This window comes from Corticium candelabrum, chromosome 5 (genome assembly GCF_963422355.1).
Source record: "Corticium candelabrum chromosome 5, ooCorCand1.1, whole genome shotgun sequence".
In the NCBI taxonomy this organism is placed as follows: domain Eukaryota; kingdom Metazoa; phylum Porifera; class Homoscleromorpha; order Homosclerophorida; family Plakinidae; genus Corticium; species Corticium candelabrum.
The window spans coordinates 71,258-94,048 of NC_085089.1; the positions used below are offsets into that span (position 1 = coordinate 71,258).

The following is a 22,791-nucleotide window of genomic DNA, read 5'->3' on the forward strand; positions in this document are numbered from 1 at the left end:
CACACACACACACACACACACACACACACACACACACACACACACAGTGAGTCACGTGATGGTTGCAAAGTCCCGTTCTGTTATCTCATACGTAACAGTACTAAAGGACGTGGACGTACGGGTTTGATTGTCGTTGGAACGTTTAGCTTTGCGTCACTCAGAATGGGAGTCAACTTTTCTCGTGCTCTCAAAGAAGACGAAACTGCTGAATTGTCAGCCGCTACTGGATGTGAGTAACATGTACAGTGTCGAAAGGACGTAGAACTATATGAAGGTCGATAGGAGTTACAAACCATGTTTTTTTGGATGACGTCTGTCGTCTGGCAAACGTCTCCCGGTATACTTTTCTTTTTTCTGCTAACGCAGTTTGTGTTGTCTTCATGCCTCTAGAGGGAACTGCACCAGTGGTGTGAAAGAAAATATTATGTATCATGCTCAACCAGATCAGTCTGGTTCGTAAGGTCTCTTGTAAGCACCAGAGGTAAACCCTGCCTCAGAGGTGCTTAGACCATCATGGCTGTCTAGACAGAAGACATGAATTTACAAAGGATCCGACTGGATCCAAGAAGCAGAAGCACTGTTTTCTGTAAGTGCCGCAGGTTGTGATGACCTGGAATAATGTCCAGCCACCGTGCAATACCTGTGTGCACTGTGCCCAAAGCTTCCAACACCACTGGAACCACCAATGTTCAACACTGTCACATGTGGCTTACCTCGATCCACCGCAAGTCACGGTATTTTGTCATCTTCTCAGCCTGTTTCCTGGCGATGTTACCATCAGCAGAACAGGTGAGATCAATAAGAAGACAAGTGTTTGTCTTCTTATTTCTGAAACAGACAGATGTCAGGACGACTAGCACTGATCTTCCTAGCAGTGTGGATGGCATATATCCCACATCATAGTCATGTCGTCCGTCTCCACCAGCCTATCAGGACGTTGTCGGTACCATCTGCTCTCCACTGGAACCCCAAAATGACGACAAATGTCTCAGTGGATAATGGAGGCCACATGATTGTGTCGATCAGTGTAGTCCACATGATTGTGTCGATCAGTGTAGTCTATCGGTGTCAAGGCACTACAGCCTGCCATAATGTGGTCAACTGTTTCCAGGCATACACTGCACAAGTGGCAAGTGGGACTGACATGTCGATGCAGAATGCTGCACTCATAATACCATGGAATGGTAGCCATTGTCGCTAACACTAAGCCACTTATTATTTGTCGTCAACATCTTCTAGTAGAGTAAGTGGGTTCTTTACCCTCAACTGGGAGTCCACCAATCCGTCAGGTAAGTCCCAGAGATGTACATAGTCCGTATATAGTCCGTATAATGCTAGTAACTGGCTTATCGATCATTTCGCCAGCCCTGAACAGCACTCCTAGTAGATATCAATGACTACCAGGAAAGCACTGATCCTCATTGCCAACGATCCCACGCAAGATCATGGAAACTCCTCATTGACAGAAACAAGTCTACTCTCACAGACATAGCCAAATAGACAGTGAGAAAGAATCAACAGACTTGTTTTATGATATTGCTGTCGCCACCCAGGATTGAACTCAGGTATTCATGATCAGAGAACTAGAACTCTAGCCACTAGGCTATAATGGTATTATTATTGTGTCGTGTGCTTACCAGATCAGTCTGGTTCTTAGGTCTCTTGCAAGCACCAGAGGCAAACCCTGCCTCAGAGGTGCTTAGATCATAATGGCTTGGCTGTCTAAACAGAAGACATGACTTTACGTAGGATCCGATTGGATCAAAGAAGCACTGCTTTCTGTAAGTTCTGCAGGTTGTGATGACCTTGAATAATGTCCAGCCGCCGTGCAATACCTGCGTGCACTGTGCCCATAGCTCCCAACACCGCTGGAACAACCAGTGTTTGACATTGCCACATGCAGTTTACCTCTACCCACAAGTCACTGCATGTTTCCTGGCAATGTTACCATCAGCAGGACAGCTGATATCAATAACAAGACAAGAGTTTGTCTTCCTATTTCTGAAACAGATGTCAGGACGATTGGCAATGATCTTCCTAGCAGTAGGGATTATGTGTCGCTATGCTCCTCCATGATGGGCAAGTGGGGTCTTTACCCCATCTGGGTGCCCACCAACCCAGCAGGTGAGTCCAGTAGGGTACATGTTTCTGTGTAGTCCACACGGCGATCAATGACTAGCCAATTCGATATAGATTGCAGGCATTACAGTGACCGCGAACTCATAAACAGCACGCCCAGTGAATATCAATGACCATAAGGAAAGCACTGAACATCATCGTCAACGGCCATTCGCCAGACCACAGCAACTCCCCAATGACTGAAACGAGACATAGTCTCATGGACAAAGCTAGAGAAACATGAGAAAAAAAGGCAGACAAGTTGTCATAATTTACTGTCGTCACTGGGGTTTGAACCCCCAAACCATGGAGTGATAGCATTGTTGTCATCACTCTCTAGGTAGGGTAAGTGGGGTCTTTACCCTCACCTGGGTGCCCACCAACCCAGAGAAGTTCCAGAGAGGTACATGTTTCCGTGTAATTCATATGGCTCTAGTAACTGGCTTATTGATCATTGATTGCGTGCGCTACGAGGATTTTGCAAACTCTGAATTGTGGGCCCAGTAGATATCAATGACTACCAGGAAAGCACTGACCCTCATTGCCAACGACCCCCACACCAGATCACAGAAACTTTCCATCGATTTCAATATGTATGACTTCCATTTTACATATGACATACAAACTTCCATTTGGCTCGAGTCAAATCATCTAATGTAAAGCCAGTATAAGTTGATCACCAAGCAGTCTAGCTAGAATTTTTGAAAGCCATTGTATGGAGGCCATCTTTTTATATGTACAAGCTTCTGTTACACGTGGTTAATCAGCGTATGATTGCGCACCAGAAACTTTCAGTCAAACTTTGGTGTTAAATTGTATGTAGACAACTTTACTGGTTATGAACAACAATAAAACAGCAGAAAATATTATATTCAGCTAAGAAATATAATACATACATGTAGTACAGTATTTTTGACAGGGTGCTACATCTCTATAGTTGCTGTTATCTGACCCAACGTTTTATGCAGAAATCAAGGACAGTCAACTGTGTAGTTGCTGTTAGTCTGCAGTTTTAGTCTGAGCAGCAGTTTAGGGCAGCAGTTGTGCAGTATGAATGTGTATTACTCAATCTTGTCAGCTGCATAAAGTAATGGCATGCATGAGCGATGGTATTCTTCTCAACTAGTGGCAGAGCTTGTTGTGTTCAAGCATGCAGTAGAATGGAGAAATGACTTAGTGACTATGCATTCTACTCAAAGGTAGTTGCAGAGTTCCAAAGGTTGCAGTAGCTAGTGTCATGAGTGTCTTGTTATTTAACTAATTGCTATTCTTGTCATGCAGCAGAGGGTTACACTACCCACTAACTTTGCATGCTTGAGTGACATGTATTTTGTATTGTTGTAGTTAGCGCACGGCAAATAGTTCGTCTTTACAGCCGGTATTCAACACTTGATAAAGAAAACAAGGGATACTTAAGCAGAGAAGATTTCGAACACATTCCTGAGTTAGCTATCAATCCACTTGGAGACAGAATTATTGCAGCATTTATGGATGGAAGCCAAGATGAGCATGTCAATTTCAAGCAGTTTTTGTCTGTACTTGCCAGATTTAGACCTATCAAGAAGCACGTCACTAATCAATCATCTGTCAATTCTAAAGAGGAGAAACTAAGATGTGAGTGTCTGTGTGGCATACTGTTAGAAATCATTTGCTTCTCTGCATCCTAATTTTTGTGTATCAGTTGACATTTGCATTGTTTGCATAAAATGATTTGTCATCTGCTTAGTTGCCTTCAATATGTATGACTTGGACAGAGATGGCAAAATTTCAGCACATGAGTTAACTGAGGTCAGTGTCTTGATATCATTGCTGTCTTTGAAAAATATCTAGTAAAACTACAGTGCGTTTATATTATTAGTTGATAGCATGTGATCATAGGAGGTTAATTGCTTTCTTTGAAGACAAACTGCATGTTCATTATGTTTTGTGGAATGTAAGTTTTCTTTCTGTGGTAGGTGCTCAAGATGATGGTTGGATCTAATGTTAGTCCTGAACAGGTAACTAGCTAGCTTGTGCTCTCTTGTTGTGCTGTCTTTTCTCATGTAGCTTGTACTTGCTGGCATAAAATACTGCATGGTAACAGTAACTTCTTTTTAAAATTATGCAAATTGTGTCTAACCTTAGAATGATGTGTTTACCTGAGACTAGGTAGATTTATTGGTTAGAATGATATACTGTAAGTTACATACAGCCAGTTAATATCAGTGACTACTGTAACAGCGGTGTTTGAGATGTTTTTTTATTTAAAGATGTGGATAACTAGTTAGCTAAATAATGCCTTTCATATCCAGTTCTAAACATTCTCTCTCTTACACACAGCATAGGTATAGGGTGATAGGGTGGATGTAGAAATTATGTAGAAAAGGGTAGATGTAGAGAAACTGTGGTATTACTTGTTCTCAGGCTGTCAACCGGTACTAAAAGTTAACCCAAATATGTTAAATATCTAACTATTAAATAGATATTTAATCAGCAGACATAAACTGGGTTATGTATTGTGGAAGAACAGAGAGAGGCAAGAGTGTACATGTATATACTGGCTAACTGACATGTTTTCATCTAAAGAAAGGAGTAGTTTACAAGTCTGAATTACTCTAAACATACTGGCGGTTCTCTGTTTTGTATACTGAATTAATCTACACAACTCAAGCTGTCTAGCAGTTGCAGTGATATACATCTGATATTACTTGTCATTAATTAATGCTATTTAATATTGATTATTAGCCTCATTTCAACAGACTAACTGTATATTGTCTGAGTAACCCGCATTTAGGTTTAATGTTGGTTTAAGAACAAAAAAATTTAATGTACATCCATAACATGCTGGCTTTGACATGTGACAACAGGAAAGCATCAGCACGACGAGTAAAAACTACTACAGTATCTAGATTTGATGCTTTTTCTACACACCTGCATGCTCATTTGGATTTTTGTTTGTGATATATGTGAATTGGTTTATACAATTGTGTGACTTTTTGCAGCTTCAATCTATTGCAAGTTTGACAATGAAGGAGGTTGATTTTGATCAAGATGGGACAATATCATTTGATGATTTTCAACAGGTATATATATATATATATATATATATATAGTATTGTTGTGATTGTACAGCATCATTTAATTAAACACTCTCTAACTTCTCAATTGTATACAAACTAACAGGCAATGAAGGGCATCAAGATAGAAGAGAAAATGAGCATTCGTTTCTTGTCATGACTAGTACTTATCAATCTGTAGCATGATTTTGTTAGCTAAAGATAGATAGACTGGCTGTATGAATTTTACTGTAAGTTGTAAATAATACACGTGTACTGTATGTGCTTCATATTCCCGCCCGGAAGTACGACGGGGCGACTTTTTGTCAGACTGTAGGGCGGGGTTGGCACGGCGCCTTTCACCCGCTTGATATCAACAAAATGTCCGAACCTTCGGCGAAGAGGCGAGACACTCTTCAAGGTCAAGCTGAGAATGGCGAAGAGATTGATGATGTACATATTGGAGGAAAATACATTGTACAGCGAAGTGATGGAGAGTGGCGTAAGAACGTGCACGTAGTCACACGCGGTCACGTGATGTCGTTTTTCGCTTTTATTAGATACAGCTGAAGTGTTGCATTCAAGAATTATGAGTCCAAGAAGGACAGAATACTATGTCCACTACTCTGGATGTAAGCCTTTCTTGTAACTGTAAGCTCACTTTATCCGCATTCCAGTTGTAGCATTCATTATTGCGTAGCAGACAAATGTTAAGTCTATAACTGAAGCTCTTCTGCTCTCTTGTACATGTACGCGTTCAGTTATGTAATGTTCCTCGCATAGATTTCTATTTTTATATGCAGATGCGTGGGTGTGTCCATTATATTGGTATTGAGGTGTTGTGTACGTGTGTGCGTGTGGGGCACTCTATTTCAGTTTCTTAGAGTGTAACAAATGAAGAAATTGGAGGCATGTCAGAGTTGCAGGTTTTGTAGTGCTGGTGAGGTGAACTACTGTATTTTCTAGGATGAATGTTAATTAAATGTTATTAAGCTACGAGCGTAAAACAAGGACACCACAATAAGTGGTGGACTGCTTCGCGAGAAGCTCACTCTAAACGGGTTGAATTGACTTCTGGTCTGTCTGTCGGTATGTCGCTGCCTATGTTTGTACCTATGCTTGTTTGTAAGCATGTGTCACGCTTGGGGAGTTTGTCGAGCCAATCAGCAATCGTTTTGGGACGCAAAACGTAGGTGACGTAATACTAGCTTGTCAGCGTGAATCACTCTAGAGAATTTGTTGAGCCAATCAGCAGTCATTTGGGAGACCAACAATGGGTGACGTAACAATCCCCCCATGCATTATGACAGAAAAGCCGAGATGTCGTAAACCTCCATTTTACGGTCAAACTGTCGTCAAACCGAGAAACGCAGAGTAAAGTTCAGGTAATAGTTGTATGCGTTTGTTACTTTTTACAAAAGAATCGCAAAACAAACAAATTCATCGTTCTTCAAGAAGCCAAGCTAGGGTCCCATGGGACCATGCATCTAGCTAAGCACCGTTGCATGCGCACCACCAGCATGTCATCCGCGATCTTCAAGAGAGCAATACGACTGATGATGAACGATCGACATCGTCTTGCAAGAAAGATTCGTAGGAAACATTGACGCTGCTTTCTTCTGGATCCAGTCGCTAGATGTATATGATGTTGCTTCACAGTATTTTCCATGCAGCCAGGAGACGTACATCGATCTCTAGAAATAGCGGAACAAACATGGCGACGATTCAAATAAAAATATGATAATGATGTCCATTTCAATAGTTAATTACTTTACTAGCTTCCAGTGATGCAAGAGCGCTATACATGCAGGATTGAGACATAACGTGGATAACAAGCCCGCTCCGTGCAAGAGTTGCGTAGCTGTGTGAATTGGAAGTAGTGTGGGACATTGATGGTATTTAGTTAAATATCTTTAATCACATTGGTAAACCCAGATCTTTCAAAGAATTGCCGTTTACATTCTAGCAACAATTAAGCTAACGATTAATTAATGATAATAACAACAAATAAACAAAATTTAATAAAAATTTACATTGATATTTACAATAAATACACACACAGACACACACACACACACACACACACACACACACACACAAACACACGCTTGTAGCTCTGAAGCGACGGTGTAAACACAGCTTCATTTACTAGTAGTTACACTAAGTAAATGTTAGTGCTTTGACATTGCCTTTTATGTGTGCCAGGTAATCGTCGTATGGATGAATGGGTGAGTGTCAGCAGGATAGACTTGACCAAGAGTCAACAAGAGGTTCAAAACCAAAGTAGAGCTGAGATAGCAAGCAAGAGTGGCAGTCCCAAATACTCTGAGAGAAAGATCACAAGAAACCAGAAGAGGAAACATGATGAGATCAATCACGTGCAGCAAGTGCTGTGGACAGATTTTCTTATGATGCTTTAGGTTGCCTTTATCTCTGATTGTACATGTGTAGCCAATTGCAGAGATGGATCCAACAACTGCTGCATTAGAAAGAGAACATGAAGCTGTAAGAATGAATAATGGTAATGATTAGTAGCTATGTGTACACTATTGTGTCTTGGAATTAGGTGACTAAGATCAAATACATTGACATGGTCCAAATAGGAAGGTTTGAAATAGACACATGGTATTACTCTCCATATCCAGATGAATATGGCAAACAGCACAAACTATGGGCATGTGAGTATTGCCTCAAGTACATGAAATGGGAAATCTCCTATAGAGACCATCTGGTTAAGCACATTCCTTTTTACCAGCTCTTTGTTGTTAATTAACTTGTATGCAATTTGCAGACTCGCTGTGAGTGGCGTCATCCTCCTGGAAAAGAAATATACAGAAAGGGGACAATAAGTGTTTATGAGATTGATGGACAAGATGCAAAGGTCTTCTTTTACAGTCTTTTGCAAAAATGTAAAACCAGATTCACACTGACATATCAACCAGGCCAGGACAGTCTGGCTTGGTTCAGCTTAATGCAATAGTTGTAATGTCTTGGACATGTCTTGGTAAGATGAAATGGCAGTAAAGCTTGACTCGTCGATGAGATACAAGTGCAGTGGATGTCGATACAACAAGAGCATACATGAGATACAGTAGGATGTCACTTATCTGAATACTTCAGAACCCTGTCGTAACTCTGAATAATCTGGATAACTGACATCTACTTGCTACACCTGCATAACTAAACATCTGGGACTTTTTAGTGTTGAGAGTCTGCACGTTGTCCTTGGTTTTCACAGTGTCACGCATGGTAGACCTTTCAATTACAGTCTTCACTTATGCAGGCGTAGCTGCAGCTGTCAGAAGCTTTTCTATAAATTTATAGCTTCTATGGACACAACCACTCTAATTTGCGGTTGCAACATTGTAACACGCCATACTCTTGCATTACTGTTTTGCGTGCAAAGCTAAGGTGAGTTCCATTCACCCTGCGTTCGGTAGACCAACTCGTTCGGATATCTGGTGTTCAGAGAAGTGACATCATACTGTATCATGTGACAAGAAGTCACCCTTTCTAGCTTGGTCCAAAGACTACAATACAAATGGGAGCTAACTTGTTTGACAGTTCACACCTTGTCTGAGAACACTGAGCCAGGCTGGCCTGTTGTAATCAGTCTTGTTGGTGTAACCATGGATAATTAAAATCAGTCTGGACTTTACTTGTAATAACAATTAAACTGGCTAAATATGACTAAAGTTGCACTTTTTATTGTGTGTTTCTTTTTCTTACAAGAATAGTTGAGTTTTTGATTGTTTGCTATTAGTGTTTTTGGCCTTTCAGAGAAGGTCAGATGAAGATATGGAACATTTTGTCCGTTTGGTTTAATTAACTCCAATGGGCAAGAAACGAAATGGTGATACACGTGCGACTATTGTGGATGGTGAACAACTGTCTGGCCGGGCAGCAAATGTCACAAGTGCTGACCAATGGTTTTCCTCTGCCACAGTGAAATAAGGGATGAGAGTTTGTCACAAACTTGCTTTCTTGAGGTCCTTTACGTTTATAATGTAGGGTTAGAGTGGGTGCTCATTCTTTAATTTATCACCTTTTATTCTAGTGAGTGCAACCTTTTACTCTTCTGATATTTTCTATGGAAGAGCAGAACTAAATACATATAGGGAAATGTGTTTCAATCTTTTGTTGACAAAGATCAATGTATAGTCAGTACGGGACAGTGCTGTTTCATTCTCTTGTGTCGACTTTCACATGTTTACTGATGGAAATTTTTTATAGTAGATTGATTTATTATGTACATTAGGGTGTGTAACTACAAAGCTAGCATATAGTAATTGCATGAATTGAGACAGAATATTCATGTCTTTCTTACTTCTAGTAGGTTGAGATCTATCTATATTCATCTTTCTCTTTGCCACCTGCTTGTGTCTGTGCTTATCACAGTTACCGATTTCTTTTTTCTTTACTCACGTTTATCTGCATTGCTGACCTTGGCTGTGTACTTGCTCTACTGCATGTATGTTGTACATACATGTCTGTTATTTCACGGATAAGAATTACCACTTTTGTAATATGTAATAAACAGTTGGCTGTTTTTGATTTCGATTTTGTCATCATCCAGGTGTACTGTCAAAACATGTGCTTGTTGGCTAAATTATTTCTTGATCACAAGACTCTGTATTTTGATGTGGAGCCATTCCTGTTTTATGTACTAACAGAAGTAGATTGTGAGGGTGCTCACTTTGTTGGATACTTCAGCAAGGAAAAGGAATCACCAGAAGGCAACAATGTTGCTTGCATCCTCACGCTGCCGCCATATCAACGGAAAGGCTATGGGAAATTTCTCATTGCATTCAGTATGTTCAGTTCAAGTGCAATCAGCTTTCTGTCTAATTACCTGCATGACTTTGTGATTTATAAACACTTGTTTAGGTTACTTTTCTTTCCTTTTGTGATTTCTTGTGTTCTGCTATTGTAGGTTATGAACTCTCTAAGATTGAAGGTTTTGCGGGCTCTCCTGAGAAGCCACTCTCTGATTTGGGAAAGTTGAGTTACCGCAGCTACTGGACTTGGGTTTTACTTGATATAATGCGAAACTTTAGAGGATCTATGTCAATCAGAGATCTCAGCATGATGACATGTATCACACAGGATGATATCATCAGTACATTGCAGTCCCTCAACATGGTCAAATACTGGAAAGGACAACATGTTGTGTGTGTGACCCCTAAACTGGTGGAGGAACATCTCAGAAGTTCACAATACAAACCTCCAGTTTTAACTGTTGACCCTGCATGTCTCAGATGGACTCCCACAGTTCGCAAACTCCATAAAACTGGAAAAAAGCACTAGTGTGTACGTAGTATTTTACTTATACTCTACTACTTCAAGTGTATAGAATATGACAAGATTGTAAAGTGCACTTTCTGATCACATGATATTCGTGTTCATTCCGTCTTTTCGTTGCTAACTACACGTTGTGTTATGCCGTTGGCTATAGGACATCCCCGCTCGTCTCCACCGGTAGCCGTCCTCTTGGAAACGGGACAGAACGTTGGTGCTTCGATAGGCTTGAAATATTTACCTCGTACTCTGCTGATTATCGGTAGAACATAACGATTCCACAGCCAAAGAAGAAGCGGGACTACACCGTAGACAATACAAGGAATACAAACCATCTAAACACAGAAATACAGCGTAGACATAACTACACTTCACCTGGGAACCCTGTAGCATCAGCGTGTACACTACACCAGTAAAGACATACCTTCCAAAGCACAAGCGTTGCCTTAACGCGCGTTAAACAACATTTTAATATCCCGTAGGTCAAAATAATCGTGATCGTCTTAGCGCACGGTATAGTATTGTCTGGAGTGCTGTGCGGTCTTCTAACGATGTTGCGCTTCCGTTCTTATTTTCGTACCGTTCGGTCTGTCTGCTCGTTTCGTGTAAGAATTTATCTAGTGCTAGACTATTGTTGTTAGTCTAGCTATTTGTGTTGTTATTTGCAGTTTCTTTCTTCTCAATCGAACGTCGAGCGTTCTCGATATCCAGGATCTCGTTCAAGATTTTCTTGTGTTATTGATGAGTGCAGGCCACCTGCTATCCATCCAGACGAAGGCGTCTCTGTATTTAGAATTTTGAGCAGCGAAGGCCGCGTCATTGATTCAAATCAAGATCCCAATGTAAAGCAAATTAGCAACATATTAGTCTGCGTATCATCAGATGGCTGTGTAGCTGTTTGCGTTATTGATTAGTTACATTTTGTTGCGTAGATACCTGATGAGAAGCTGTTGAATATGTATGAAACCATGGTGGTGTTAAATGTGGCTGACAACATACTGTATGAGTCACAAAGACAGGTAGATAATGTTGAAATAGATAAACAATTAGCTATAATCAGTGAGTAGATGACGTAATTATAGTTTTAAAGTGTCTAGAGGTACTCTACAGTGTACGTTGTCAGCATGTTGTAGTAGATATTGTTTCAACAGCAAGAGTATAGTTTTTAGACAAATTAGTCAAAACATGTACTTTCATGCAATTTCAGCATCTTACAGAAAACTGAAATGACTTTGGTCTCCTGACTTTGTATTCTACTCATACACTTGATCGTTGCTCAATTAAGTAATAACGATTATCCAGTACATGGCATCAGCAGTGGTACCAGTTACTGTGGCATACTGGTGGTTGAGTAGCTTATTCATGTTCTTCGTAGGGTCGTATTTCATTCTATATGACAGCATACGGAGAAGAAGCAACTGTTATTGGCAGCACTGCTGCAATCGATGCTAATGATCTGATCTATGGTCAATACCGTGAGGCTGGGGCATTGCTATTTCGAGGATATACATTGTCTGAAATGATGAATCAGTGCTATGGAAACCACTTGGATTCAGCAAAAGGAAGACAGATGCCGATCCACTATGGAGCTCATCATTTGAATTTTCAAACTATTTCGTCACCTTTAGCAACTCAGATGCCACAAGGTTAGAATACTGAGACACTTGAATGTGTGTGCATGTGTATGAGCATGTGTATGTGCATTCGTATGTACATTCGTGTGTGTGTGTGTGTGTGTGTGTGTGTGTGTGTGTGTGTGTGTGTGTGTGTGTGTGTGATGCAATGGCTCAGTTGGTTAGAGAGTCTTGTATGGAGTGTTTACATCCAGGAACTTGCAGGTTACAGGTTCAAGTCACAGTGATGGCGAGCTATGGTATTATTTCCTTGGGCAAGAAACTCACACACAATTGCCTCTCTCGACTCAGGAGTATAAATGAGTAGCTGGTGTTTGACTGGGGTGGCAAAGGCCCAGACTGCGACAAAGTCCATTAACCACTGGGCTCCAGGTGGGACTTTGGGTGCCCACACCACAGTTGGCATTGCAGTTTGTGCTCCTGCATAGTGCACAGGAACCCAGCCAACCCAGCCAGCGGGCTGGGGGCGTAACTGTAATGAATGACAGCTCCTTATCCATTCATCTATACAAGTGTGTGTGTGTGTGTGTGTGTGTGTGTGTGTGTGTGTGTGTGTGTGTGTGTGTATGGGGTTATTGGTCTTGTACAGACACATTTTATGCAAGTTATACCAACATCACAATTTTATACAACCACTAAGTAACTTAGTATAGTGAAGGCATCAGTAGTTGGCGAGCGAAGCAAGCCTAGCCTCTCTCTTGTCATGTCAATTGAGCTCGAGATATATTATATTTATATATATATACGTGCGTCAGCACTTGTCATATAAATTTACGGCAAAAAAGAAAGGCAAATCGACAAAACGACGATGCCAGATGAATGCAATTTTACTTTGTAACATATGCGCTAAAAATTGAAGCAAGGGACTCCTTTCGAGGGGTCGACTCAATTGTAATTTGTTGGCGAGAAGAGTCAAACGACTCTCAATTTTGCTCCCTTACGTGACTAAAGAGCAAAGGAGACTGATTCGTGACAAACAGAATGAAAAGGAAAAGCTAAAAGAAGAGAAAAGTCTGTTTTTTGAGTTTCCGCGCGTTACTTTGATAGAAATTATTGCTACGCAACCATTGTCACGTGACTATGCAATCATTGTTACGCGACTATCTCAGTAAACGAGTGAGACGATTGAAGCAGGAACGAAGAATTGAAGACAACTAGAGTATTTTGCATTCAATTATCCGAACTCGGCGTTCAGTGACCCGATTCAGGCAAGCAATTATCCGAATTGGGCATTCAGTTATTTGATGTTCTGTCCTAATTAGAAGTACCAAATATAGAAATAACTATTTTGGTCGCACTTTTCTTTCATGACGTCTTTCTATGATGCTCACTCACGTTTCAGCTGAACACTAGATGATTGATTCAAGAAAGGTGGGAAGGCGAAGTAGTGAAATTTGAGCTCTTGATTAGCTAAAACCCGCTACGACGCTTGATGGACTGTTGCATGGAATCATGCAGGACGCGCTGTTTACAAAGTATGCAGATTACACCACGATTGACAGATCAAGGCGTTGTTGTAGGCTTCCTAGATATGTACATTTAGTTCGCTCATAACAGCTTAGTTAGACCTCTGCGAAAACGTGGGACACCAAGATTAGTGCAAAGGAAATTATCGTACACAACACACGCTAAAAATTCACGCTAAAGTCAAGATTAATTACAAATTATTGAGTCTAGACAGCTGATGAATGATGATATTTGAGCAGCTGCCCAAACGCAGACTATGTAAGGTATTCAGTTTTCCATGATATTGCACAACAGCCGTAAGGAACGGATAATTCAACGCTCAATTCGGATAATTGAATGCAAATATTATAGAAGAGAAACTGAAAGTCTGTTTCCTGAGTTCCCGCGTTTGTCAGAAACTATTGCTACGTAACGCAACCATTGTTACACAAATAGATAAAGACAGAACACCATCGCTCGCCAAACACAATGCTAACCGAGCATTTACTAGTTATGCATGTTGGTGTAAGGCATATACATGTGTTCATGTGCAGATTTGGAGATAACTTGTTTCTTGAGTGTACGTTTGTTTCTTCATTGTCTAGCACCTGGTGCTGCATATGCATTCAAACGAGAGCGTTCTGGACAATGTGTCATGTGCTATTTTGGAGATGGTGCTGCCAGTGAAGGAGATGCTCATGCAGCCTTTAACTTTGCTGCAACTTTGGACTGTCCGGTCATCTTTTTCTGGTAAGAAATTTTGTGCACAGAAATATTTCTAATAATAACTGGAATCATGGTAGACACTGTAGGTTACAACTGAGAAATTTTTGTCTTCACTGACCATACAGTTTATGGATGTTTGATGCTATTGTACGATTTTTGTGATGATTTCACTTTATGGTGTTGACTAACTTTTTCAAGTGATATTCTTTTTTTTTATATTTTCACTTCCCAATATTTGGCGTTTTGGAAGAAAATATTGTTTAAACACTGTAAAGTGTAGCTACGGAGTCACTGGGAAGCAAGTTTGTTTGCAAACAGCTAAATTCAACATAACAGTGTACTGTTTTACAAATTGCAGTGTGTCTAAGGGTTTGAGGGCTATGAATAGATCATTTTGGGGTTTTGCCAGCCATTAAACGTTTGAGGATTTGAATCTTTATCACATTTGTGATGTCTAAGATTCTCATGCTGTGGAATTCCTATTGCTCAGCAAGACCTATTCACAGATGATGTGTTTTGTAAGTGTGAAAGGAGAAGGGAAGCATACAGTTGGGGTCCAAGCTGGTTTGTATTTTGCTGGCTGCTTTTTGTCTACCATCATAGTAATACATTGTAACACAATTCAGTGTGCTAGTGTTGTTTCATTGTTACATAAATAGCTATTGACATCTTAACTAAAATTAAATATTGTGTCTACTGATTGCCATCTTTGTATAATCTGGGATGTTTGGGACTAATGAGACAACATCACATCTGCCAGTTAACATTTCATGTGACATGATGAAGTAATTGTTTTACAGTGTTTGTAACTGCTGTTTAAATTATGTTTAGTCGAAACAATGGTTATGCTATTTCAACTCCAACATCTGAACAATATCGTGGAGATGGAATAGGTGAGATAATTTGTTATTAATATAATCAAGTGGTGATACGCTGTTTTGTTTTCAGTTTCTCGTGGTCCTGGCTATGGAATAGAGAGTGTTCGTGTTGATGGCAATGACCTGTTGGCTGTCTACAGTGTCACTAGAATGGCTAGAAAGATTTGTGTTAAAGAAAATAGGCCTTTTCTTATTGAAGCCATGACATACAGGTAAGAGCAATATTGAAGTTGGATCTACATGAGCAAAATGGCAGAGTTTTTAAGGCACAAGCATAAATGAATTAATAGTTAATTAAAGCAAACTAACGAGACTGCTGTGTAATGTCTCTTTTGAATAATTGCAAGTGAAAGTTCACTGCATGACACTTTTGAGAATGGTGATTACATATAATGATAGCATGTAAAATGCTTTGTTGTCAGATAAGATAATAGCAGACTGTGTTTGGTGCTGATAGAAATTAGAATGCTGTTAATGGTATATAACTAATTTATTCATATTTAACACTTTAGTTTGTGGTGTTTTGCTTTTTTTGTCTTATCTCAGGAAGCCTGAAATGTAGTGTATCTAGACAAGTTTGACAACACTCTCAGTACTGTACTATTAGAGCTTACGTTGGTCTTGAGACAGGCTATTTCTGTGTTTATCTTTATCATTCTAGCTAGTAGGTGTGACCAGGATCCTTGTCTGCGCTATACATTGAATTTGACTTAAAGAGAGTTTGCGCGGTTGCCTCAGATTCTTGTAGTTGCAGTTGCACTTGAGACAGAAATTTCTGCAAGTTAGCTACTGGCATTCTAAACTGTTACATATGATTGTTTCAGAGGAGACTGGAAACTGCTTGTTTTGTTGTCTCGCTGTATTATTGAGTGTAGATGAGGATGTAAAGTGAGCACATTGCAACTATAAAACAGTGTGCAAAGTGACTTGCCTAGAGTTTGGTAAAATACCAGGTAAACATTAAGGGCATGAAAATCAAATATTTATCATCTTTTCTTTTTGGAAATGTTATGACTGTTTCACCTTTTGGGATTGTCTCTTATGTAACACTTGGCATCAAGACAGAATGCCTAAATCAGTCATTGACAACCAGCCAATCATTGAAAATGTAGCTTTAAGACCTAAATGGCTTATTGCTAGTTTTAAGTATTTCTTTAAACTGATTAAAGTCTAGTCAAGCTACAAGTAGGTCATACCTAGGTTTGCATGGAGAGCACAAGCTTGTGCAATTACACGAAAGGAGGAGTCTCACAGACGAACAATCAATAAAGATTGGACGTATTGTGACTGTAGGTGCTTGTCTGTATGATAAACTGCTTTGTCAGTAATAGGTGATGTTAAATTTGTGTCATGTTTGACTAGAGGATCCATTTATTACAAATGGGTCATCACAGAGTTCTCTTATCTGTAGTATAGACGTGAAAATGTTGCATTTTGGAGCCAACAGGGTTGCAGTATTGCTTGTCCGGGTCTTCGTAGGTCGCTTCATCTTTTAGTGTTTTGGTGGCCAGCAGCATTTGGGTTTTGAACACTGACCCAGATATCAGACTTACTAAAAGCTTCAACATTCTGCAGGTAACCATCAGTGGAAACATCAGCTTTGCTATTGCCTACCCTGAGACCATTAGCATTGTTACTCGCATTTATGCAAAGCCTTCAGATTGGGGTAAACAAGAACAGGATTTTGAATTGAGAGCAATCTCGTGCATACAGTCTTGCTTTAATCTCAATGTGGCTTTATGCACCAGTTTAATAATAGCAGGTTTTATTTTTAAGCAGAGTAAAATCTTATGCAATTTTAACGTCAACAGAAGGTATAGATGTATCATTTGTTTATTAGATAGGAAAAGAGCAATGACTTCGAATTTATTGCATACTATAAATGAGACATTGAAAGTGTAGGATATGCATGGGGATGCTAAGGGGCTTGCTTGTTCTTTTGCATCAGTTTCAGTTTTCATTAGTTAATTGGCAACTTCCATGTGAGATAATTACTGCACATACTGAATACAGGTTACAGAACTAAATTGTGTTGTAATATGTGTATTGACAGGATTGGTCATCACAGTACGAGTGATGATTCTAGCGCTTATAGATCTTCAGATGATGTCAAATTTTGGGACAAACAAGATCATCCCATCAGTCGTGCATACAACTACCTTGTCAGTAAGGGCATTTGGAGTGAATCACGGGACACTGAGTTGAGACAGACAAAAAAGAAACTGGTTATGGAGGCATTTAGAGAAGCAGAAGCACAGCCGAAGCCTCCTATAGAAGAGCTGTTTCGTGATGTGTACGACAACATGCCATCTCACATTGAGACACAACTAAATGAAATTCGACAGCATGTTGCTAAATATCCTAATCAATATCCAACTAATTTTTCTAAATGAGTGTTTCTGCTTTGTGTTGGTGGGAAATGTAATTTCAAGAAATTATCAACATGACTGATCTACAGTACTTGATCATCTTATGACTCTTCACAGTGATGCCTTCAAGGCTTGTTATTGCTGAAGGATGAAAGAGTAAATGATAGCAATAGCATTGTTGTTGTCAATCTAGAAGTATGTAATGGCAATACAGCTGTTACTCACAATCTCCCAGTCACTGCACAACTGGCATGGCACACGTGTGTTTTGATTTGTCCAGGTTATCCAGCTTCTCTTTACAGCTCCTGAGGAGGTAATACATGTTTTGCAACCATGCCATTGGTTCTACCATTCCTGGTGTGCTATTGTTGAATTCATAACGCATGCACTAGTGGACCACACAATGGCCATGGCCTGCTGTATTAGGCATGTGGTTTTCAAATTCTCTTTGTGTAATGTCAACACAATAAAGATACACATCATTCCACTTCCAACTGCTGAAAATAATGGCAATACACATTAACAGAAAACACATTATTTACTGCTACACTAAGTGTCTAATCCATTTCTCATCATCTGTCCAGTTTGTTCATGTATCCTTCAAAATCACTTGAACCTCTTTGCCGCTCCTCTGATAAGTTGCAGAGCATCTTCATAACTTCTGATCAAATACAGATGACTATAAAAAGGTTTACTGGCAATGTCTCTCAGTTCTGCTAGGTTGACATGAGATGTGACACCTACTGAGAAGATTTCCACTCCACTGGCTTTGACACAGTTTGCAGCATGGACTGGATCTCCAGCCCAATTAGACTTTCCATCAGTCACAAGGAACAAAAGGGTAGATGCACAATGTGAGCAACGTTGGTCTCGCACTGGGCATTCGTTCGTGCATGATGGACAAGGGTATGTAAAGAAATCTTTCTCTTCAGGTCTCTCTGTTGGTGGTAGGCAAGCATAACAATGTCTGTTGTTTAAGAGCAGATCATCTCTAACTTTGTCAAGTCCTCGACGAGTTGCTGTTGGTCCATAGGTGCCACGTCGAACGTGTCGGAGAACTTCTGTGAGTTGTGATGCATATTCAAAGTTCGCATTTAATTCAGCATGCTTGCTGTAGGTGATAAGAGCAAATCGAACATCATCGCATTTGGATGTAAATGTTGTTACAGTCTCTCTAACAAACTGAACACTCAGTCTAAAGTCTTCATTGCTTACTGAACCAGACTTGTCCAACACAAACACAAGGTCAATCTTGCAGTCTGATCGTTGTCCATAGTTGTCTGTTGCATTCGCAAACCTGCCTGCCAGAGTATCCAGACTGTCACGTACAACTAAACAACACAATCCTTACATATAGCAATTGCTGGAACTTGCCACGTTTTATAAAGAACAAGTCAAATTAATCTGCCATACATGCTCTAATGCAATAATAAAATTGCTTTCCTCTTGCAGTTGGTGATAAAACAACTTACTTTCACAAGAAGGTGGGGGTGATGACCACAAACCAGAAGAACGGCATTCAATTTGACTACTTCCTCGAAGAAAATATCCTTGGTGGCAGGCATATGCAACTGTTGAACCTACAGCATAGTCACGGCCTGTCTTTCTACCATTTTCAATATCTCCTGGATCACCACATAACTTCTGTCTGCCACCTGGACCTGCAGTTCACAGGAAAATCAGGTTTACGGCAATTGATAAACGTGACAAACATCAATTACCCTTGTTAGCTTTAACACAGGTTGGTCCTTCAGCTGACCATTTGAGGTTCTCCTGGCATACGCGATATGAAGAACCTGTGTTTTTATAGTTTTTCTTGCATTTGAACATGGCTTTATCTCCAGGCTGGTAACCTGGCTGTCGATTGACAACCCATCCAAATCTTGGGTGCCCTAGCTGAGGACACTGACGAAATGCTGAGCAAAGACAACTAAAGTGAGTAAGAAACAGCTATTCCTTTACCATAGTAACATATATTTAGATTATACACTTGATAACCACTACTTATCACTAATTGCAATAGTTACAGAGGATCTCACCATCAAAGTAATTACCTAGACAACAAGTCCCATTGCTTGTCTGGTCTAGAGCAAACCTACTGCTTTCGTTGTCTAAATTTAGCAGTGCGTTAGACTGTGTATCACCCATAATAGAAATGATAAGCTTTGTATATATTTTAAAGCCAATTTAATGGTGTATGCTGTACATTGCATCATCACATAAAACATGCCAACTTGGGATCATGCTATAATATTCTATCATCACATAAACATCTAAAGTCAATTGAAATTAACAAACGTGTTACAGTTACATGCAAGGGAGCCTGGGCATAATGTCGAACTTAAAAAAAAAGTTGACTTACGTAAGCATTCTGGTAGTTCGTTGTTCCATTGTCCATTGTCAAGACAGACAGCACTTTCAGGACCAAACAGCTCATGCTCAATATGACAGTAGAAGTCGGCAACTGTACCCGGTTGAAATGTTTCTGCATCTTCTGCATCACTGTCATACTCTACATCTCCATTGTTCAAATCCCTGAACTTGGAACAAACTAAAGAATGAATGTAAACGTAGTTTCTCACTTAATACTATTTTACATCAACAGTACTGTCTCTGCTATTGGTAAATTGCTGCACAAAGCAGCACAAATAATAATTGTTCTACAAAAAATCTCTTGAGTATTTATAATTTCAATCTTGGTGGTTATGCAGCAGTCCGTTATAGTATGGATGTGTTATCTGACAATGTCTTAGCTATAGGTTTAGCGAAAAAAATTGATAACTACTAGAAAGGCAAACCATAGCAAAAACTTCCACCATAAACCATAGTGTGATTAATATCAAAGAGCAATGAGACAGTCTCTCTATAGCAAAGTGTGCTGGGTAGCAAAGTGTGCTGGGTGCACAGACATCCAGCAAACGTTGTGAGCCAGCACTAAAACAGATAATGTAAAACGATAGTTTTAACTGTGTAGACACTGCATTTTGGCATACCTAACTTAGAAGCATTTACATTAGTTGCTATGTTTCAGCAAAAATAGCAAATTGTCTATCCAGATTTTCCAGCATAAATAATTTCTTTAACCCAATTAATCAATCAAAAGCATTAAAACAATATATCAACATTTATTGCATTGTACGTACACAGTGAATCAACGTACCGTGAATACCAATGGAAGGAGCGGTTGGTGCACTTGTTGGTGCACTTGTAGTTACATCAACTGCTACTTCTGGTGTTGGTGTATCTGTAAAATACATCAGTGTACAAATCTGAAAAGCATGACACTACTTACTTCTGTAGTTTATCTTTCTCCTGATTTTGTAACACTATAAGTAACTATAACAAGACCTTGAGCACATGCAATTCTCTAGAAAAAAGCCTTAGCCTTAATTAAAGTCTGCAAGACCTAGCTGACTCTGAAGAGTCTGTAAGACGACGGCCCGAGATACCAATTGAATACTTTTCCGGAACGGTAGAGATCAGCTGAGAGCATGCAAAATTAATGATAGGGTAATCCGGAGTAATTCCGTACAGTTTGATTTCAATGGCCGATCACAGCTCTGAACTAGTAAGTAAGCACTCGTTGAATAGCTGATTGTCTAGCGCTCCAAAAGGAACAAAAGAAACGGCCAGTGTTATCGTTTGTAGAATCTAGACAGCGATTTCTGAGCGAAGGTACCACATCTGCTGACTTGTCTGGTTTCTAACTTTCAAGAACAAAGCTCGTTTTGCAAATCTGTGTGTAGCCGTAGTATTTGGCCTTCGGTGCTACGATCTGTCAGCCGTAAACTCGCTCGGAAGATAAGACTTGCTAGTAAAGAGCCATCCATGTTGCGGGGCGTGTCCCTACCTGCTTCACTTCCACGGCAACGTTGTAATTTCGAGCTCTGGTAACTGTAAAATAAGTGACAGTAGAGTAGGTTTAGCTTCCAGGTCGTACATCTCAGTGACCGTGTATTTCTACGCTGTGTTGACTAAACGCTAATCTTACATCTCAGAAAGACACGCAGACTCGATTGGTACGTGTTAGTGCGCGTTGAACAGTGTTAGAAACCCCAAACCTTTGAGAAAAGCGATTATTGCTACTGTAAGTGTACGGATTTGCCCCACCCACCAAATCTGATCTTCCCTCACGATAGATCCTGTTCTACTCGAGGTGAGCAAGGACATGACCACGAAATTTCCTGTATGTAGTGAAGGCAGGTACAATAACAAGTTCAAACGGCGAGTTGTCTACAGGATACGGGTCACCAAAGGCAAGTGTACGGAATTACCCCGGATTACCCGTTCTCTGATTGTTTCATTTTTGGTATGACATCATATTTCTCACGGACCAACAGCTACTCCATGATGCGTCACAAGTACAGCAACTAGTTATATAACGGGGATATCTGGCTTAGACAATACCTTGCACATTTACAGGACGCTGCTACAGCTTTCATGGCCCAAGACGGTAAGATATAAAGCGACTGACAACAGGTTAGTGTTTTTACCGCCCTAGCCTTATTTCGCGCCTGAGAGAATCCTTCAGACTAAATTCCGGTTCGATTTCTTCCTTTTCAGTAGCTTTTCTTCGTTGAAAGACCAAGACTGTACGATGTCCTCGCCCCGATTGATTGATCGCGGATGGGCGGAGCTATTATTCCCAGGCCGCAGCTCGGCCTCAGCCCTGAACGTTTGTCGTGTAGACACTCGGGTTCGGTTTGTCCACAAGTCGCGTCCGGGTTTGTAGCATCGTTTCTTTCACTACGCATTATTTTGACAAATTTTTCGGTGTCCTTATAAAATTACAAGAAACTAAAGTTCACCAACATTATTTCGTAGGTCGTAGTTGTAATTCATTAGCTAATAGTAATTTCAAGACTGTCGTAGTACCTTCGCATGCGGGATCAGTCGAGCACGCAAATTGAAGCGGGTTGCCTTGACAAACACACCTCGTGCAGTCAAGAGGGCTGAAAGACTCTCCTTCCCTGTAAGACTTTCCCTCAAAGTCACACGTTTGTGCTAGTAAACAACAACAAAAGACAATAAAAACGCAGATGTACAAGATAGTCCCGCGAAATCCAAGTCCTGCATTTACTTACAGTCGCATCGCTGCAGGTAGGAGCGCTTACCTTGCGCGCATGTTGCGATCACAGTCACAACTACAAGAAGAAGAAGACGATTCATCTCTAGCTGTCCACAACACTCAACTATTCGTCTGACAAAGCGTACGATGTGTCCGAGCGCTACTTTCCAAAATGAATCTAGCAAGCTGCAAGCTGACTTATATGACCGTATTTACGAA

The 22,791-nt window shown here is 40.2% G+C and overlaps 4 protein-coding genes across 4 annotated transcripts; 3 read left to right on the top strand and 1 right to left on the bottom strand.

Moving 5' to 3' along the window:
• The first annotated feature begins 81 nt into the window (after positions 1–81).
• Positions 82–5,434, top strand: LOC134179396 (calcineurin B homologous protein 1-like). Its single transcript, XM_062646274.1, has 6 exons — positions 82–229; positions 3,463–3,732; positions 3,845–3,906; positions 4,074–4,115; positions 5,100–5,180; positions 5,281–5,434. The coding sequence occupies exons 1-6, from the start codon at positions 163–165 to the stop codon at positions 5,332–5,334; spliced, it is 576 nt and encodes a 191-aa protein (XP_062502258.1). The 5' UTR covers positions 82–162; the 3' UTR covers positions 5,335–5,434.
• Positions 5,435–5,459: 25 nt separating this feature from the next.
• LOC134179395 (histone acetyltransferase KAT8-like) lies at positions 5,460–10,556 on the top strand. Its single transcript, XM_062646273.1, has 8 exons — positions 5,460–5,655; positions 5,714–5,785; positions 7,359–7,540; positions 7,605–7,658; positions 7,720–7,884; positions 7,945–8,034; positions 9,730–9,964; positions 10,087–10,556. Exons 1-8 carry the CDS (start codon positions 5,535–5,537, stop codon positions 10,458–10,460), a joined length of 1,293 nt encoding a protein of 430 aa, XP_062502257.1. The 5' UTR covers positions 5,460–5,534; the 3' UTR covers positions 10,461–10,556.
• Positions 10,557–10,964: 408 nt separating this feature from the next.
• Positions 10,965–17,796, top strand: LOC134180098 (2-oxoisovalerate dehydrogenase subunit alpha, mitochondrial-like). The gene is made up of 8 exons (XM_062647184.1): positions 10,965–11,056; positions 11,120–11,293; positions 11,384–11,470; positions 11,827–12,097; positions 14,137–14,281; positions 15,089–15,150; positions 15,206–15,347; positions 17,189–17,796. Exons 1-8 carry the CDS (start codon positions 11,003–11,005, stop codon positions 17,526–17,528), a joined length of 1,275 nt encoding a protein of 424 aa, XP_062503168.1. The 5' UTR covers positions 10,965–11,002; the 3' UTR covers positions 17,529–17,796.
• A 139-nt stretch (positions 17,797–17,935) lies between these two features.
• Positions 17,936–22,741, bottom strand: LOC134180097 (E-selectin-like). Its single transcript, XM_062647183.1, has 7 exons — positions 22,619–22,741; positions 22,380–22,508; positions 20,665–20,748; positions 19,867–20,055; positions 19,226–19,420; positions 18,977–19,165; positions 17,936–18,835 (listed from the first exon to the last, which is right to left on the bottom strand). Exons 1-7 carry the CDS (start codon positions 22,671–22,673, stop codon positions 18,111–18,113), a joined length of 1,566 nt encoding a protein of 521 aa, XP_062503167.1. The 5' UTR covers positions 22,674–22,741; the 3' UTR covers positions 17,936–18,110.
• Between the last annotated feature and the right edge of the window lie 50 nt (positions 22,742–22,791).

Bases quoted from the DNA above. Each gene is read 5' to 3' on its own strand.
- LOC134179396 (XM_062646274.1), top strand. From the start codon at position 163: ATGGGAGTCAACTTTTCTCGTGCTCTCAAAGAAGACGAAACTGCTGAA. The intron at 3,733-3,844 runs GTGAGTGTCTGT...TCATCTGCTTAG, and splicing joins TAAAGAGGAGAAACTAAGAT to TTGCCTTCAATATGTATGAC. The intron at 4,116-5,099 runs GTAACTAGCTAG...GACTTTTTGCAG, and splicing joins CTAATGTTAGTCCTGAACAG to CTTCAATCTATTGCAAGTTT.
- LOC134179395 (XM_062646273.1), top strand. From the start codon at position 5,535: ATGTCCGAACCTTCGGCGAAGAGGCGAGACACTCTTCAAGGTCAAGCT. The intron at 7,659-7,719 runs GTAAGAATGAAT...TCTTGGAATTAG, and splicing joins TAGAAAGAGAACATGAAGCT to GTGACTAAGATCAAATACAT. The intron at 9,965-10,086 runs GTATGTTCAGTT...CTGCTATTGTAG, and splicing joins GAAATTTCTCATTGCATTCA to GTTATGAACTCTCTAAGATT.
- LOC134180097 (XM_062647183.1), bottom strand. From the start codon at position 22,673: ATGAATCGTCTTCTTCTTCTTGTAGTTGTGACTGTGATCGCAACATGC. The intron at 19,421-19,866 runs GTAAGTCAACTT...GTCTTTGCTCAG, and splicing joins CGAACTACCAGAATGCTTAC to CATTTCGTCAGTGTCCTCAG. The intron at 18,836-18,976 runs GTAAGTTGTTTT...TGTGTTGTTTAG, and splicing joins ACCCCCACCTTCTTGTGAAA to TTGTACGTGACAGTCTGGAT.
- LOC134180098 (XM_062647184.1), top strand. From the start codon at position 11,003: ATGTTGCGCTTCCGTTCTTATTTTCGTACCGTTCGGTCTGTCTGCTCG. The intron at 11,294-11,383 runs GTAAAGCAAATT...TTTGTTGCGTAG, and splicing joins ATTCAAATCAAGATCCCAAT to ATACCTGATGAGAAGCTGTT. The intron at 12,098-14,136 runs GTTAGAATACTG...TTCATTGTCTAG, and splicing joins AGCAACTCAGATGCCACAAG to CACCTGGTGCTGCATATGCA.